Here is a 19,429-nt window from a genome sequence, read left to right on the forward strand (position 1 = left end):
GCGAGTCAATCAAATACTAGAGGATATGTTGAGAGCCTGTGCGCTTGACTTTGGTGGAGCATGGGACAAAAGCTTGCCGTATGCTGAGTTTTCTTACAACAACAGTTACCAAGCTAGTCTACAGATGGCACCGTTTGAAGCACTGTATGGACGGAGGTGTCGTACTCCGCTCTTCTGGGATCAGACAGGGGAACGCCAGTTGTTTGGTACAGAAGTTTTAAATGAGGCAGAAGAGAAAGTCAGAGCTGTTAGGGAAAGATTGAGAATCGCGCAATCTCGGCAGAAAAGCTATGCAGACAACCGCCGAAGGGAGCTCGTTTTCCAAGTAGGGGATTATGTGTATCTCCGTGTCACTCCGCTCAGGGGAGTACACCGCTTCCAAACCAAAGGAAAGTTGGCACCACGCTTTGTGGGACCATATCGGATTTTGGAACGCAGGGGTGAAGTTGCTTACCAGCTTGAGCTTCCCTCCAACATGCTTGGCATCCATAATGTGTTCCACGTCTCCCAGTTGAAGAAATGTTTGAGAGTTCCTGAGGAACAGGCAAGTCCGGATCAAATCGAAATCCAGGAAGACTTGACGTATGTGGAGAAGCCAACTCGTATCCTCGAAACCAGCGAGAGAAAGACCAGAAACAAAGTAATAAGATTCTGCAAGGTTCAGTGGAGCCACCACTCAGAGGAAGAGGCCACTTGGGAAAGAGAAGATGAGTTGAAGGCCACCCACCCGCACCTCTTCGCCAGCTCTTCCGAATCTCGGGGTCGAGATTCCGTTTAAGGGGGGTAGGTTTGTCACGCCCTGAAGTTTTCCCCCCTTTGCTTGCTTTAAAAATTGGCTAAATAAATCGTCCGAAGAAATTATCTTAATTAACCTAGAGCTAATTCCCTAATTAATAAATGCAAATAATAATCGGAATTGGCATTGTGGGATTTTTCTTGGGTTCCACATGTCACAATATATTAACAGGATTTATAGTGGAATTTTCAGAGCCTTGGAAATAATTTTAACCAATTAAAAATGAGCAAGCGCAATATTTTAATCCCAGGAAAATCCTTTTTCTCTTTTTCTTTTCTTTTCCCTCCTTTTTCTTTGTTGGGCCGTCGGCCCATCCCTCTCCCGCGGCCCCTCCTCCTTGTGGGCCGGCCCAAGCCGCCCCTCCCTCCTCTCTCGGGACGCCGACAGGTGGGCCCCACCTGTCGGTCGTCTCCCACCTCCGGCCGCTGGAGCCGAAGCTCCAACCGCTGCCGCCGAAACCGCCGCGCCGCCGTCTTCTTCGTTCCTCCCGCGTCCACGTCGCGCCTCCACTCCGCGCCCGCACCTCGCGCCCACGTCGCCGCCCTCTCCCCGCATCTCCCGCGCGCGCGCGCCCGCAAGTGGTGGGGGATTTGAAATCCCCAACGCCCTCTCTCTCTCCTCCACCTCTCCACGTTGCCGGCCAAATAGGGGCCATCCCCGGCCGTTTCCGCCCCTCCCTCGCCCATAAAAACCCTCCCCTGAGTCCCCTCCCTCGTTTCCCCCATTTGCCGTCCTCTCCCACGCCCCCTACCGCGCCCACGCCGTCACACCCGAGCTCCGCCGCTTGCCGCCGCCTTCGGCCGCGAGCCGCCGCCGCTAGAGTCGCCGCCGCGCCAAACCGCCGCCGCCGTTAGCTTCGCCGCCGCAAGAGCTTTCCCGGCCGCCGCCTCGCGTCGCCGGAATCCCACCGGAGCACCTCTCCCCTCGCGAGCCGGTGAGTTTTTCCCTCCCCTCCATCTCCGGCCGGCAATTCAAGCCGCCGTGGTCGTCGTCTCCTCTCCTAACGCCTCTCCATCTTCTCCTAGGGTGTCGCCGCCGCCCGTCCGTGCCTCCGCATCACCGGTCGCCGCCGCCGCTTTCTTCCTTCGCGCCGGCCGCCGTGCTCGAAGGTGAGGAATCCCCTCTCCTCCTTCCTTTCCTCTCTCTCCCATGAGCGCCGCCGTCCTCCGCGCGTGCGCCGTCGTCTTCGGCCGCCGCCGCCGCCTTCGCGCCGGCCGCCGCCGTCTCCCGCGCTGCCGGTCACCGCCGGTGACCGCGCGTGCCGCCGCCGCCGCCCCATGGCTGGCCGGCCGGCTTGAGCCGTGCCAAGCCAACAGCCACGCCCCTCTCCCGCCCTGTGCCGCTGCCCGGTGGGGCCCACCAGCCGGTGGACCACCCCTCCCTCTCCCCTTGTGCCGCTGCCAGTGGGGCCCGCTTGCCAGCCGCCCCCTCTCCCTCTCGTAGTGCCGCTGACCAGTGGGGCCCGCATGTCGGCGCCGCCCCCCCTTGGATGACGTCAGCCCTGGGGCTTTATTGCGCAATAAATTGATTAAGGACTTTTCTTTATTAGTAAAAACACAGTTTATCTTCTAAAATTCATAAGTAATTCATCCGAGCTCCGTTTAAGTCCATTCAAGTCTCAGTAAATCAAGAAAAATGCAAAGAATCCATTAAAAATAGTTTTGTTTCCTGCTTCAGTAGTCTTATAGCCTGTTTTGCTTGTGTGCTTTGTTTGTCGCGTAGATTTCGGCCGTTTCGTCGATCCGCAGTTCCTCGAAGACGTTGCTGAGGTCTCATCAGTTCGAGAGCAAGGCAAGTCATGCAATACGTTTGATCATATTGTACCCAATTTACAAATATCCCGCATTTCTATTAAATGTTGCATTCTTTTACAATATCATGTGGGATGGGTCCTATTACTCAGCCATTTATTGTTTACCATATGCCATTGATAACCTGGGTATCAAAATGATTAGATGTTGGTTTAGGAAATGCTTAGCCATGCTTAGTTCAACTAGTACACAAATGGGGATCACATTATTACATAGACTTTGTCTATTGGCATAGCTTTAGATTGGTGCCACCGCAATGGTGTGAGTTAATTAAAATACACTGAATGGTGGGCTGTGGGTGCATGGTTTTGCTGGTCGCACCCATGGCGGTTAAGGACCGGTTCACGGGAAACCCTGGGAGACTTACCGTGCTTACCACAAGCGGGAGTGGGTAACTGCTTGATCTGAAGTATAGCTCGACCCTTTCCTAGGCACCGGTGGCGAGGGTGGGCGTGATGGAGTTGGGTCGGCCGGGGTGTCCGGTTGTCCAGCTGCCGGATTCACCGCGGCGCAAGAGGGGACCGCCCACCGCCTTTTGAGGGGTGGGGGTGAAACCTTAGCGTGGTGTGGATGGTTAGGGGAGGGTTATGTGGAGGGTCTTGTCACGATTTCCCCCTTTGCAGTATCATGGTGATACTTCGGGGCATGGCGACATGTGTGGAATCGTGTCTTGTGGGTACAGTTGTACACCTCTGGCCAGAGTAAAACTATTCGAATAGCCGTGCCCGCGGTTATGGGCGATCAACCAGATTCACCGTGATTAGTCTCACCCCTAGTTTAGCTTAATGAACTGGTGTAGTTCAGGTGGTTGGTTGGGCCTGTTGCAACGTGGTGTAGCGTTGGACAGTGTTTGGTTAATATTGATTAATTACTACAACTGTTCTACTGCTTTCAACTACTGCTTTTAAATGCTAGCTTTATGCAAAAGAACCTCTAGCCTCCTGTGGTTATATCCTGCATCATACCTCCTCTTCCGGTATGACTTGCTGAGTACAGTGGGTAGTACTCAGTCTTGCTCTCTTTTCCCCCACACCAGAGCTGAAGATCTTCCTAGTTGGAGCTGTTTTGTCAAAGTTGGTTTCGTCGCTGCCGTCAAGGATTGCCTGTGGAGTGGAGTCGCCCGCTGCTGAAGTCAAGCTTCCCGGTTTAGCTCGCTTTTATTCTTTTCCGCTGCATTTGTAATCTTTTCTATTTTTGTAAGACGTGGATCTGTATGTCAACAATTGTCGTTTGTGTACCCTGGCTGGTCCTGGACAGGGATTTAATGCACATTCAGCTTAGAAATTCTGGTTTGAGAATTTCTGGGCGTGACAGTGGTGTTGGGTGTTAGACCGTTGGTTCCACTGCTGCTGCTGTTGTTGGTGTTTGCCTCGTCCGTGTCGTCGGTTGTATTCTCGGGTTGTCCCGAGCTGCAACCTAAGTCAAGGTAAATAAATCCTCTATTTATTTTAAGGATTGCAATGATTCATATTTGTCACCGTGGGTACCAGCGCTATGTCCTAGGACTGGTACTGTGATCGCGGTTTCGTAGGAAGCGGTTCGCGCCGTTTTTCCTACGACACGCTCCTGTCAGGTGCCGTTGTACGGCGGTGCCGGATCAGGGTGTGACACGTTCCCGTCCAACCCAGCCCCGACCCTCCCCGTTGCCACCCCTAGTTGTAATGATGGTTTGTGGGTTGGTTAAGCTCAGAAACCACACATAACCGCAATTAGGACTCCAGTATCTTGCTCCACGTGTTGGCAGATGGCGAGGGGATGCAAAGGCAGTTCGACCGAACTTCTGGCTCACCTACCGGCCACTCATTCGGTTGGGAGGCTGCCTGGTGGGCCCCCAACATGTTGTACTTTGGCTGGACTCAATTTTAGGTGGTTTTGATTGACACGTGGGGCCTCCAAACCGTGTAATCGTGTCCGATTGTCCGGAGGTGTATTTGGTCACATGGCGGATGATTTTTGTCCATATATTTACCTATATATAAATATTCACCAAGACTACTACCTCTAAGTTTGGTATTCTATTTTATATTCTTTCAATTGTTATTATGCATGAATTGATAAATCGAATTTGGTACTTAAGGACCATCAACACCATCCAAGCAACAAATGGAGACACCGACAATAGCATCCATCCAAGCAAAAAGAAGTTGTGATAACAACTACCTTAATTCAATCTTTGAATTTTTTTTTTTTGCTTAACCCGACTACTACCACCCATCCAAGAACGAACAATCAAGGGAGACATCTCCGACGACCACCAAACCAGCCAATCACCCGTCACTATCGGTTGGTAGCGCGCCGGAGAAGAAGTTCTGGAGCATGATGAGGTTCACAAGAATGGGGGCAATGGTCCCGTTCTTTTCTCCAATAAAAGTTGGATGAAGATTAAGATTTTCGTGGCACGCTTTTCAAATTGCTAACGGTACGTTTCATGCGAAAAATTTATATATGAAAGTTGCTCTAAAATATCATATTAATCTATTTTTCAAGTTTGTAATAATTAAAACTCAATCAATCATACGTTAATACCACCTTGTTTTATGTAAAAAACGTATTCTTCATCTTCATCTTTATTTTCAGAAGAAAAGAACATCACCAATGTAATTACAGACAGTGCTCCAGAGTCCTCAGCCATCGGCGTATTCTGGATCTAAGTGAAGGATAGCGTAATCAACATGACAACGAGAAGCGAGGAAAATGGTGACGCCGTCTCTTCTTGCCACTTGCGACGGCGATGGCTGAGGGTGCTCTCCGACCAGATCGGTGTCTCCATTGCCCGCTGACCCACATGTGCACGGTGGAGAGAGATGGGGAGATAGAGGAATGAGGAAGAAGAAAAGGAGAAAGGATGGGAGGTAGATTCAACGAAATTCTTTCAATTTTCATGGTACGATTTACCATTGTCACGTGGGACAAAACCACCTAACTAAACCGCTGGGAGACTCGATTTGCACTAGTATATCTATATATCTATCTATCGATTATATTATTAAAACAGTTTTGAAAGGAGGCACCACGTTCGCTGTGGGGGCTAGAAATTCCCACATTAATCGGAGAAAAAGAAAAAAAAAATAAAAGGAGAGTCCAAGTAGAAATACAATCTAAAAATAGCTGGAATTCGGAATTAAAAATAAGTAATATTGAAATAAGTTTTCATATAAGAACCCAGTACGAGATTAATCAAAATTCAAAATAAAAATAAAATAAAATCCAAAATTAGAAAAAAAAAAGCAGAGTCCAAGTAGAAATACAATTTAAAAATAGCTGAAATTCGGAATTAAAAATAAGCAATATAGAAAGAAGTTTACATATAAGAACCCAATACGAGATTAATCAAAATTTGAAAAAAATAAAATAAAATAAAATCCAAAATTAGAAAAGAAAAGATACTCCAAGTAGGAATAAAATTTTAAAATAGATGAAATTAGGAATTAAAAATATGGAATATTAAAAGAAGAGTCCATATAAGAACTCAATACGAGATAAATTAAAATTAAGAATAAAAATAAAAATAAAATCCGAAATTAGCAAAAAAAAAAAGAGTTCAAGTAGGAATACAATTTAAAATTAGCTAAAATTCGAAATTAAAAATAAGCAATATTGAAAGAAGAATCCACATAAGAACTCAATACGAGAATAATTAAAATTCAGAATAAAAAATAAAATAATATCCAAAAATAGAAAAAATAAAAGAGAGTTCAAGTAGGAATACAAATTTGAAACAACTGAAATTGAAAATAAAAAATAAAAATATTAAAAGAACACAATACGATATTAATTAAAATTTGAAAAAAAAAATAAATTCCAAAATTAGAAAAAGAAAAATAAGATTTCAATTAGGAATATAATTGTATCGCTGTGGGGGCAAGAAATTCCCACATTAATCGGAGAAAAAGAAAAAAGAGTCCAAGTAGAAATACAATTTAAAAATAGCTGAAATTCAAAATTAAAAATAAGCAATATTGAAAGAAGAGTCCATATAAGAACACAATACGAGATTAATAAAATTTTAAATAAAAATAAAATAAAATTAGAAACTAGAAAAAAAAGAGTCCAAGTAGAAATACAATTTAAAAATAACTGAAATTCAGAATTAAAAATAAGGAATATTGAAAGAAGAGTCCATATAAGAACCCAATACGAGATTAATTAAAATTCAGAATAAAAATAAAATAAAATCCTAAATTAGAATTAAAATAAAAGAATATTTCGTATAGAAATACAATTTAAAAATAACTAAAGTTCGAAATTTAAAATAAGCAATATTGAAAGAAGAGTCCATACAAGAAACCAGTACGATATTAATTAAAATTCAAAATAAAAAACAAATAAAATCCAGAATTAGAAAAAAAATAAAAAGAGATTTCAAGTAGGAATAGAATATTGAAACAATCCAAATATCTACTATTATAAAAATTGAAGATGTTTCCACAGTCGGTCATCTGTGTTTGAGTCGGTTATAAAAAATTGAAGATGTTTCCACGGTTCGTCATCCGTGTTTGAGTCGGTTTTTTTTAGTATTAATCTATATCTCTTATCTATCTCTTCTCTACTATTATAAAAATTTGTTAACGACCATGTTTTTATCGGTATTTTGGTAAGTCATCCGTGTATGAGTCGGTTTTTAAGTTTGTTTGCTTTTGGAAATACATATCCGTATTTGAGTCGGTTTTTAAGATCGTTCGCTTTTGGTAATACCGAAAGAATCATGCAAGAAATATGTTTAAAAAACTCGCATGCTAACTTGAGACGATCGGACTCCTAACTACAGCTCATGATTTTCTAAAAAAAATATATATCCAAGCGAAATCCCACAGTGTATTTTATCTTAACTAAACCATTGAAATTAGAAATAAAAAAGAAAAAAATATTAACAGAATAGTCTATATAGAACACAATACAAGATTAATTAAAATTCAAAATAAAAAATAAAATAAATTCAAAAGATAGAAAAAGAAAAAAATAAGAGCTCAACTTGAATAAAATTTATAAATAACTTAAATTTGTAAGAAAAAAATAAAGACAATTGAATTAAGAGGCAATCTAGAACACATGATGAGATTAACTAAAGTTCGAAATAACAAATAAAATAATTTTCAAAAATAGGAACAAAATTATAAGAATTGAAGTTTGAATATAATTTATGAATAAAAATTATCGGAATGAAAAATATGCAATTTTTTTTTAAAAAAAGTCCATCTAGAAAACAACGATGACAAATAGCATTAAAAAGGGGAGAAGCAATAGGCATGTAAAGGAGTAGAGTGTTGGTGGTTGATGGGATATCAACAAAAACTATAAACAAAACCCCAAATAGAATCACAATGATGATTAAGAGGAGTGACGATAGGTATGCCGTTAAGCAGCATGGTCACGACGGTTGGCGGGACTTATGGATAATTAAAAAAACCACAATGATAATCATATTTTATGTTTAAAATGTCAATGGCAATAAGAAGGGGAAGCAGCGGGTTTGCTGTAGAGGAGTATATTGGTGAAGCCACTAACGATTGGCGAGACTTATAGAAAGTAAAAAGGAACACAAATAATAATTATATTTGATTTTTAAAATCCCGATGACAATAAATTGAGGTGGCAACAGATGGCCGTAGAGTAGTAAATTGGCGATGTTTGACGATACTTCTAAAAATTATGTAAACGAAACCCAATAAGATAAGGTACTCTAAAAACTATAAGGCCTAACTTTTAAAGTTCTCAAGAGGATGAATAGAAGTAGTGATAGATCAAGTAAGCAAATAAAAATGTGACAAAGGAGTAAAGGGTAGCGACTGGCGTTGCTTTTAAAAACTATAAAATTATTAGAATAGCATGAATAATAATTTTAAATAAAATTATGTGTAAAAATAGATAATTTTAAATTGATGATAGCCGTGTAGTTGTGCGGGTCATCCAACTAGTTTTAATAATTAAGGGAGTTTTATATCAGATTTTATGGTTAAGGGACTCAAATAAAACTACATAGTTCATAGCCTAAAGTGGACTTTTTAAAAAAATGAAAAAGAAAAGAAAGAAGTTCATTTGGGCCTTCTCGGCATGGCCAGGCGCTTAATTACAGCCCGCAACATGTCAGGCACTCAGGCCGGGCCTCGAGCCCTTGATCATATCCTTTTCTTCCTTGTCCACCATCCCCAGTTCCCCATCACAAATATCTTCCCATAAAGAAACCCTAGGTGCTCATTCCACCGCCATCGCCTCCGGCGAACTCTCCACCGCCCCCTTTCCTACATCCCACCACTATTTTATAAGCCAGCCCTTCATCTCATCTGGAGATCTGGTTCTACTCATCCAGGAAAGCCCCAATCTTTATCATAGCAAGGAGGTCATGTCGGAATCGGCCCTCGGTAATAGTTACATCAACCAATTTTTGTTATTTCAGTACTTCTTTCCCATTCTTCTTCTTCTTCTTCAACTCGGAGTCTTCTACGGTGTATATCTCTTCCATCTCCAAAATTATTTGCGAATCGCCCTCAGATCTGGAGCTGTTCCTCATGTCGAAATGTCAAATCTATAATTCTGATCTCTTCTGAAACATTCAGAGCCTAATTACCGATTTGATTTCTTTTCGGCGTATCTAGTACAGCAGGAGGTATTGTTTTGTTGAACAGAAACATCAATCTTATTTTTTGATTTGTTCGATTTCCATAAGTTTTACACATCACTCGTTCAACTAGTATGTGAAAAACTTCTTTTTACCGTTCATTTCACATATACTAGATAAATATCTGTGATTTGCGATGGATTAAAATAAATTAAACGCGTGCTAATATTGCTTGGAACAAATTAATTGCGAGGTTTTGGGGACAGTTTCGTGCTTGTAGATTATGTAGAAGGACTATTTTGTAATATTAAAACACGAAGGAGTAGTTGGTAAAAGAAATAATCTATACAACAGAGTTGGTGTGGTGGCAGATTCACTGCCACCACCACTGCCTTCTTTAAGAATGAAGTATAGGTTTCTATACTATTACACACAATATTATTATATCCAGCTGTGGGGGTGGAAATTCAATGAATTCATCAATTTCAGTGATGCATGTGCCGTTTGATTCAAAATATATGTTGTTGCAGGGTATGGTTCCTACCAGTCAAACTATTTTAACTTTGACCATCAGTATATAAAGTACTGCACATATTGACAGTATATTCATCACGGAAAATACTCATAATATTTAATCATCTTTACTTGAAATATCATGTTTCCATAGATATTGCTAGCCTAAGTGCCACTTTGTAGATCGTGTCCATGTCCTAAATATCATTTATTTTGTCTTCACAGTCTTAAGGATCATTGTTTACCAATTGTATATTATATTATATTACTAGCAGTACAAAGTTATGATATTCTTTTGAATGTAACTAGAGATTAATCCTCCTTGTTACAGACAAACATATAGTGGTGAAAATTCCCGATCATGTTCTGCCAGATGCTTTCATAGGAGAAAGTGTTGGTAAAGGTAAAGAAGATGGAGCAACCGTAGATAACATGGACCCGTCCCGCCCTTTTCTAGTTATCAAGAAGTCTGATTTGGATAAGGCTGATGAGGTATGGTAGCCCATCTGCACTCTTCCTCTAGGTTTCTGTCTTCCATTGGTACCTGGCTGCTGACATTCTCTCTTCCAGTGGGTTAAAATAAAATATGCTTGGATGGCCAAGTCCTTAACAAATGATATAATCATCCCAGACCCTACCCCTCAGGTTGCTCTCTAGTCTTCATGTACAGAATTCAGTTGCTAGATCATCCTGTTACGTTTGTCCTTTTTTAATCCTGCAGCATTTTAGTTTACGTAAGTTGTCTCTTCCATTTTCTCAAAAAAAAAGGGTGCCCTTTGCTGAAATGAAATGTTTTGTCATGAAGGTGCACGGCAATGAGACTTTATGTTTTGCTTTATTACATTGAAAGCTGATTTCTTTTCATCTCTTCTGATTGTGAACGGACCAATTTAGGTGGTGCGGGATGCCTTCTTTGATATATCTCCCCGCTTGGACTCCGTCTTGAGAAAGGACAGTGTCCGGTGCTTCTTCCGTTTGTTCGCGGAATGTACTGCGGCCATGGCATTTAAGTGTAACATCACCTCAGAAACCTTATCCTGCATTGTCAGGCATAATGCCTTGCGATGTGCGAAAACTGTATTGGAGGGCAAGGCACCTCAGCTCAGTTGTATGCATGCCAATCCAAACTGCATTAACCCATATGGAATTTTTCCACTCCATGAAGCTGCTGAACGGTTCTCTGTTGACATGATCAAGTTGCTGTTCTGCCATGGTGCTTCAGCCAATTTACACACAGTCAATGATGCTGGCATTCCCGGACTACTCCCGCTCCATGTTGCAGTTGGAAATACTTGCTTGCATAAATATCTGGAGGACAATCTATCTCCTGTGCAGTATCATGAGGATTATATCTACAAGCTCATTCATCTGCTGTGTCTACCTGAGATGGTTTGTTTCACTTAACGCTCTTTCCAAAGTATCATCTTTTCAGCATGACAACAAAATGTGTTCCTGTTTGTCATCTTTTAAAAATTTTCACATGTGCTGAGGCATTTTCTTATTTCAAATTTAGAGGCAAGAAGTCAGCAGTTCAAAATTCCATTACTCCCTCCTTTTCTAGTCATTGTAGTTTTGTCCTAAGTGAGCTATCTGTATCTGACCGTCTATTTCTGGTCATATAGTTTAACACATTAAGATTTATGTTTTTATATTCACCATGAGAAATACTTTCATAATATATAATTTGCATGTTGTTAAAACACACGAATTTATAGAAATTGATGGTCAAGGATATAAATATTTGACTTTGGATAAAGCTAGTAATTTGTAACAGAGGAAATAGCTAAATGCTCCCTCCGTCCTATAATATAGCAATCTAGGACCGGATGTGCATGTCCAGATTCGTTGTACTATGAAATGTCTCGTCCGGTCCTAGGTTGTTATATTATGGGACGGAGGGAGTAGTAGGTTTTATTCCGCTTGATCCTAGTTCATCCTTGCTACAATTAGTGGAAACGAGATGTAATAGGAAGTAATTTTTCACTGCTTGCTTGCATACAAATGCTCAAAGTCATTTAGATTTCATTCCTTTGCCTTCTTTTTATTGTGCAGAAGGTTTTTTTGGATACAGTTAGACTGCTTGCTGAAAAAACAGATAATCTAGCTGATGAGCTCTGGAATTACATGAAGAATGACAAGCTTGTAGAATCCGCAGTTTTACTCCTGGCAGCCCGAAAACATATCCGTGAGGGCAAACCTGATGGGTTCGACATTATCGCGCAACGTATATATGAGGACTATGATTCCCTAGTGTGTGATAAAGGTGATACTGCAGAGGGGCAGAAGCTGCTGGAGGAAAGAAGAGCACTTTTGAAATGTAAATGTCTGATTGTCACTATAATTTCGCAAGCTGGTGAGGTTTTGGATAACTACATTCAAGCACATTCAGAGGTACTATTGTTTTTTTAATGGTGTAAAATCACAGCACCATATGATCTCTTACTCACTGTATATTTTTTCATATTGGTATTAATATTTTAATAGGTAATTCCATGGCTCCATGCCCTGATCCTAACAAGAATGCTAGTGATTTGTTGATTTCCGTGGCCACTTTCCGTTACTTGTACTATAGGGTAGCATATCCAGCATAAAGTGAACGGTCAGTCCAGTTTTATCTATCTTCAACATTGTGTTAAAACCATCACAAGAGTAAGCTGTCTAATGAAGCTTATGAGTTATGACGTAAGAGCCTCCGCTGCTTTGAGAAGCTGGAGCCCTCTATTGTTAGGGATGTGACCTTAGCATGTTGCAGGAGCTTCTGTACCTTGGGTTATTTTGAGTAGTCATGGCTATCCTTGAAACATATTAAATTAGATTACTATCCTCTGGTTGATTTGAGATAGGTTTGAATTAGGGCATGTATACAACAGCAACTAATAGCAGGCTCTTAGCATTGGTAACAAGGTAAAGTTTGCTGACATGGATGAGAGGGGAAAGGAGGGTGAAACATCGTTGTTAAGCTTAACAACGGCTTAACATCGACTCTTAGCGTTTATAAAAGGAAACTTTGTTGCATGAGGATAGATAAAAGAAAAGAAAAGAAAGATAACAAAAAAACTGTTTTGGTGCATTAATGTCAGAACCTTTTGTCGTCTTATCTATTGTAAGAGATAGTATCTGAATAGAGCCTGTAGCAGACTCTAGCTGGTGATTGGTACTATTATTTGGGGCATGCCATTTGTCAAGTAATCCCTGTGAAATTTCCTCCCTCGCCCAACTCTAGTACCATATCCCCTACAATTTGTCCTGTTATAGCATTACTCACCAGTTCATAACAACTACTAGCTTCTTAGGGGAGCCAGGTTCTGAAGGCTCACCCTTCCAAAAGAACAACTTTAGGGTATTCCTGTCAGATGCTGATATGCATTCTAATATCTGAGTTGTGGAGATGATTTAGGAAACAAATCTCAAATAGTAATAAAATTTTCATGCATTTGTATCAACCTTTTGTGTTAGTGATTTATAGCGTGGAAATATTATTGCATTTCAATTCAACTTTGTATTGGATATTATGTGAGTTGTTTTTTGCTTTTGCTTCAAGTAACCAAAACTGATTTAACATTATTTACAGAAATGTATACGAAATCTTTGTATAAAAATGTCAATTTATATCAATTTTATTAGAGATGCAACAAGCCTCTTTAATCGTAGTTGTAACCACAGCGCAGGCATATACAGAGTAACTGTGTACACTTTTTGATATATTTTAGTGATGTTGGCCATTGCAACTTTTGCATGTTTCATGAATACTTGTGTGCTATTATCTCCTTGTGAATTTTCTTGATGCACAGCACATAACGGCAAAAAACGAAATACTTTGCGTATTAATTATTGGTTCATGGCGGCAAGTGGCAACCAATAGGTTTTGTTATTGTCTTAAGCTGACTACATTTCCCTGAGGATATTTTGATATTGTTGACACAAACAAGTTGGAAAAGTTAAAAAAAATATATTGGTATTAGTGGTGATTTTCCCTAGTGCAGGCTCATATTTTGCATATTTTGGTAGTATATATGTCGCATGATTAGGTCCACAACAATGAAACTGACCTGATGAAGTTCATGTTAGCGAGAACCACTATCATGTTGTCCACCATGAAATATGATTTAGTGTGTTATTTGTCCAGTTTATAAATTTGGGGTAAAAAACAACTAGTTTCTTAGTTCAGGGCATATGCTTCAAGAAAGCACTATGAGCCTAGGCCCAAACACATTACATTAAAAAATATTGAAAAAAATTACACTAAAACAGCAACAGAACACCACCCAAGGTAGTTCATCTGCCTAATGCACCATGTATAATGCCCAGTTCAAAGTTCAGGGTGAAAAATGGACTACAAGGAAATTTCAAATGCCAAAAAATAGACTTTTACCTTTTTATAATTTATAGTCAATTACAGTTACCAAGTTGAAATTTGAATGACTAATGTTCATGCCTTGTACCTTTTGAACCATCTAGTCGTATTATTTGGTTCCTAATCCTGAATATAGTTAAGGCAAACGAAGAGAAATAGTTACGTAATTTTGAATATGTTTGTATATGTACTTTATTTTACCAAGTAAACTTGTATTCGATGTGATTGCAAACTGTTCTACCTTCTTTCAGTTCATCTGTTATAATTAATTTTTCTCTAAACCATTCTTTTTTGTCATTTCTTTGCCACCAATGATATCATTGTACTACATGATCATATTATCAATATATGCACTTTATTTTACCAAGTAAGCTTGTATTCGATGTGATTGCAAACTGTTCTACCTTCTTTCAGTTCATCTGTTATAATTAAATTTTATCTAAACCATTCTTTTTTGTCATTTCTTTGCCACCAATGATATCATTGTACTACATGACCATATTATCAATATATGCTATTTTTATGTTTCATTTTCTGACATTTTTCACTATCTGATATAATGGTTCTAATGTCATTCAGGTGCCCAATGTGGAGGTCCTTGCGCGTGTTTCATATATTCTTAAGGAATTCGGGTTTTGCCCTAACGAAGAATACATTGACACCATGATCCTGTACTGCTCTTTTTGTATTCAATATAATATTTTTTTTCTATGCAAATGTTTGTTGTTTATTAATTATTTCTTAAACTTGTTATTGAAGCTGTCCATATAACAAGATTTCTTACAGCGACATAGTTCACAAAGGTGTGTGTTTATTATTTAAGTAACTGTTTCTGAATTTCTCAGAAAGAGCCTTTATTAAATTTTTTATGGTCATATAGATGTAACCAAGGCTGTTGCACAAATGTCTACTTCTCTGCCTGCTGCAGAAAAAAAGGTAATTGTATTCCGATGTTACCAATGATGATTTCTTATATTCACCTTGTTAATTATTGTGCAACAATGCGTGGGGAGTATGATGTACCAAAGCATGCAGGGAGCAGCAGCAGCTAATGATCAGTTACTTAGGTTCCAAGTTAGGTTTGCTATTAGTTGCCATCTTACTGGCTGGTGCATATAAGCCAGAGTGCCTGCCAGATCATTATCTTGTAGTTGGGATTCTAGAAAAGTAGAAACTCTATGTCTGGTCTCTTCTCTATCCTGGTAAAAGGTTGCTCGGCAGTTTTTACAGCAGTGCGTCATTCTAGATTATAGTACTGTCAACAATCTGAAAATAATTGATTTTCTCCAATGAGATAGAATGTTTTGCTTTAAGTATTGTGTTTAGATTTGATCTGCCTCCCTTTCTGTGTGTGTGTGGTCTTGCGATAGATTTTTGGTGTGCAATGGTTTGTTTTGATATTTGATCATGACCTAGTTAAGATGTTAGAATGAACGAACTCAGTATGATTAGTCCTTTTGTAGTTGGATGGTAATAAATCAAGCTGATAGATGTCTGTTATGCTTCTGGTTGTTATGTTTCTGCCGTGCAGCTGCTTACTGGTTCAGCTGCTTTTGCTTAAGCAATTCAGTTTGTTGACATCACTTGAATATAACCAGAAAACAATTTATTCTGTTGCTCAAGTAAAACACCTCTCCCAGGATATATGAAAATATTGTGAATCAAGTGCTCTTTGGTTGATCAAGCTGGAATTTAACAATTTTTTTTTGGGTTTCACAAAGCTTAATCTTCATTTAATTATGGGACAGGCTGCGAGAAAAAAGGCACTTAAAGGATGGGATCCAACATTCATAAAGAGAAATTTTTTCCCCTACTGGAGATCAGTATTAGGGGCCCAGCTGTCTGTATCCAATGGAGCAGCAGATGAGAAGTCAATGCTTCATCGTCCACAGTTCCGTAATTCAGTAGTGAGTAACGAGTCTTCGAGTCTGAACCATAATATTAGTTTCTTGGGAAGAATTCAGCAACTGAGTGGTACTCATGAATCGAGAAGGTACAGTACTGCTGCATTCAGAATGCTCACGAAGGTGCTAAAGACATGAGCAAAAAGGTATGTCGTGAGTTTTGTTTCAGTCTACAGTTACTGAACATGTGGAAATCATTGCTGTGACGCCTATATTATTAATTGAGCAATATATCGTAATGTCAAGTTGTTAGGGTACCTCAATAGAATTTCACTTGTTTAAATTTACAGTAATATTTTCTTGTTTTTCTTCGTGCAGGTGCCTAGTGGCATGTTGCTGTTGATAACCATAGGTCTGCAAAGTATTATGCTGCGCACGTCTTTTGCGGACACCTTAAGAAGGTTGCGAATATACATGTGACCACCAAAACCTTGTTCAAAGTGATGCTAAGTACTTTAAATTATGATGAAATGCAACATGCCGTGTGTTGTATTCGGCTTGAACCCTCGACCCGCGAGATGTGGACATGCGTGCCAGCATGTTGTACTTGTACCAGGTTCAACGTTAGCTTGAACACTGAACAAGTTAAATGTGTTGCAAAATGCCATTTTTCTTTATCAGCAATCTCTTCTACCTATATCAGGGTCATGATTCTAGAATGTTATTGGGCCACGTGGCAGCCTGAAAAATTAGCTAAACATCACCAAAATTTTTGCCACGTGTCAATCAGATATAAGCTCTTGTGATGTCCCTTGCACATCAGAATCTCTAGAAAACCCATTACTTTACCTATCTCTTTGCACTAATGCAGTTGATAAGTATCGACCAATAAAATAATAAAGAGAGTTAATAAGTGCTTCACTTTTGCCAACCGATAGCCGGAATCAGCTTTTTTGTGATGTTTTGATGGATGCAAAAGATATAGTTATATTTAACATGTAAAATCTATAACTAATATAAATATTCGTGTTTTTCCGGTCGTCACATCTAATTTTCGTCCATACACAATCCGATTCGGTTAGCAATAGCCATGGAATAAAATTGCAAAAAAAAAAAAAGGCGGCCGGCGCCGACGCCTGTCTCCACGTCGTCCAGGCCGCCGCCTCTCCCGCTCCGCCGCACATCCCCTCCCCCCGATCTAGCGGAGGGGAGGGCGTCGCCGGCCCTCCCGCCGCCACACAAAGAGAAAGGGGAAGAAGTGGAGAGAGTGGCCGCCGCCGCCGCTCGCGGGGAGGAGGGCGCCGCCGCCGCCGCTCGCCTTGGGGGAAGGCGGCGGCGCCGCCACACACCGCCGCACCCCACCATCGCCGCGCCGTGCCGGCGAGAAGGGAGGGACGGCGCCGGTGGCGGGGGAGTCGGCCGGCTGGGGGGAGGGGGAGAGACGCCGGTGGGGAGAGGGAGGGGGAGAGGCGGCGTCGGGGCGGGGGAGGAAGAGGCGGCCGGCTCGGCTCGGCTGGGGGGAGGGTTAGGGTTAGGGTTTCATCAATTTTAATCTGATCTGAGCCGTCCATCAAAACTAACGGCTGAGATCGATCGAGGGTTTGGGCCGCACGTGGGCCCGCGGTCCACTAAATGAAAGGAGTATGGGGGTATTAAGTAGACTTTGGTCTCTTGCGGGCTGAAGAAGAAAATGGGCTGAAAAAGGCCCATAGAGAAAAAAGGATTTTTATTTAGATTTTTATTTCAATAAATGCTGAAATGATATTTGTATTATCAAAATTAGCAATTAAGCTAGGTAAATTCCAAGAAAATTTCAATGAGTGTAATTAATATAGAAAATTTAATAAAAGTTAAATCCAACCACAACATTTTATTTCTTACACTTACTTTACTTATAAATTAATTTAATTGTATACCTACCTACTTAAAAAATACCTAAATATTTCAGAAAATTTATATTTCATTTAATTAGAATTTAATATGTTTTAATTCAACTTTATCTGTTTTTTCTATTCGTTGCAACGCAATATCACTTTTGCTATAATTTAAAAGAGTGTAATTAATATTGCAGAAAATTTTATATTTCATTAAATTACAATTCATTTTCTTCATATAAATAGTTCAAATCAAATTTCAGTCACCATATCATTACCCGGTGCAACGCACGGGTATTTTGCTAGTATTATACAATATTTATAGAACTTTTGCAAAATAAAGAGCGATTAAAATTTAATAGGCTGTGTCAAGTAAAAAAAACAATCAAATACTAAAAGATATGTTACGTACTCCCTTATAAGAACATCTGTTAGCCAATCAAATCAAGGTATATATACATATTTAATTAAAATTTAAAAATTGATAAGGACGCAAAGGATATTTCTTGCCACTACAAATTTGCATGAGAATTGCTAGAAATAAAGTTTTCAGGGTTGGAGTAGAATTTTTTTTTTGTTAGTTCTACTTTCGTGAGAAATGCCCCGTCATTGTAAGGTCTAAAACATTATTTGAAATTGGGTATAGGTATTAATAAACTAGGTGAGTTTTTAGATAATGGATAAAATCCAGTGTTTACTTCAATAGAAGCTATAGCCATTATTACATAGTTCTTAGTTGAAAACCAAATATAAACTAGGTGAGTAAGTGGAAAAATTAAATAAGAAATATTAACCAAATATAAACTAGGTGGGTAAGTGGAAAAATTAAATAAGAAATATTATGATTGGTTGAGACAAGGGACTGGATACTCAATTGCTATATTCTGATATAAACTTTGAATGCTTATATTTTGAACGAGGAAAAGATGTTCTTTTATCATAAATTCGATTTGGTCTTTTTTATATATATAAAAAACGAGTACGGTCGTTATTTAAAAATGTCCATTTTGTAAAGCTTATTTTTAAAGACCATGGCTTATTTAGCTGAATATAAAGCTCGATAATTAATATTTTTAAAATAAGTACATTTTAAATAATGTAGACTTACATAAAAAAACAGTCCATTTTATAAAGCTTATTTTTAAAGACCATGGCTTATTTAGCTGAAGATAAAGCTTGATAATTAATATTTTTAAAATAAGTACATTTTAAATAATGTAGACTTACTAAAAAAACACTTTTTAATAGCTATGCCATAAATAGATTAAAATATGATGATCTTTAATTGAATAAATCTACATGTTAAATGAACAATTTAATGAAGTTGGCCTAATCCTACCAAATCTTTTGAAATTTCTACGTTCATGCATAAGAACATGCTAAATGGGGCGCGCCATTTGGCGCGAGATTTTCTAGTATAGTACTAATATTTATCTGTTCGACGCCTCCAAATAATTCGTTCTCGTGTAGTCGTCAGCTACGTACCGAAAGCTTTGCGCTTTGCATGCAGCACCATCACCATCTAGTTCTACTAATAACCAGTAAGTCCATACTTCTCGATACAACTATGGATTAAAATATAAACATGTAAATTTAAATGCAAACTACAAAATAAATATAAACACGGATGTTTAAATTCAAACTATAAGGTATAAGAAAGAATACATTCTTAATTTGTAGA

General features: G+C 39.4%; 1 protein-coding gene across 4 annotated transcripts; it reads left to right on the top strand.

The window, feature by feature from the left end:
• Positions 1–8,763: 8,763 nt before the first annotated feature.
• Positions 8,764–16,558, top strand: LOC9269629 (uncharacterized). 4 transcript variants are annotated; one of them, XM_066306781.1, is made up of 11 exons: positions 8,764–8,966; positions 9,097–9,211; positions 10,008–10,168; positions 10,247–10,321; positions 10,571–11,065; positions 11,729–12,067; positions 14,610–14,701; positions 14,790–14,833; positions 14,911–14,966; positions 15,779–16,080; positions 16,253–16,558. In XM_066306781.1, the coding sequence occupies exons 3-10, from the start codon at positions 10,109–10,111 to the stop codon at positions 16,070–16,072; spliced, it is 1,455 nt and encodes a 484-aa protein (XP_066162878.1). In that variant the 5' UTR covers positions 8,764–8,966; positions 9,097–9,211; positions 10,008–10,108; the 3' UTR covers positions 16,073–16,080; positions 16,253–16,558. The 4 variants fall into 4 exon arrangements, with proteins under 4 accessions (XP_066162878.1, XP_015618672.1, XP_066162877.1 ...); XM_015763186.3 differs by lacking the exon at positions 9,097–9,211; XM_066306780.1 differs by lacking the exon at positions 9,097–9,211 and having other exon boundaries at positions 11,732–12,067.
• The last annotated feature ends 2,871 nt before the right edge of the window (positions 16,559–19,429 follow it).

Source organism: Oryza sativa, chromosome 1 (genome assembly GCF_034140825.1).
Source record: "Oryza sativa Japonica Group chromosome 1, ASM3414082v1".
In the NCBI taxonomy this organism is placed as follows: Eukaryota; Viridiplantae; Streptophyta; class Magnoliopsida; order Poales; family Poaceae; genus Oryza; species Oryza sativa.

Coding starts and splice junctions, on each gene's coding strand:
- LOC9269629 (XM_015763186.3), top strand. Junction 12,068..14,609: donor ACATTCAAGCACATTCAGAG/GTACTATTGTTT, acceptor AATGTCATTCAG/GTGCCCAATGTGGAGGTCCT. Junction 14,834..14,910: donor CAGCGACATAGTTCACAAAG/GTGTGTGTTTAT, acceptor ATGGTCATATAG/ATGTAACCAAGGCTGTTGCA.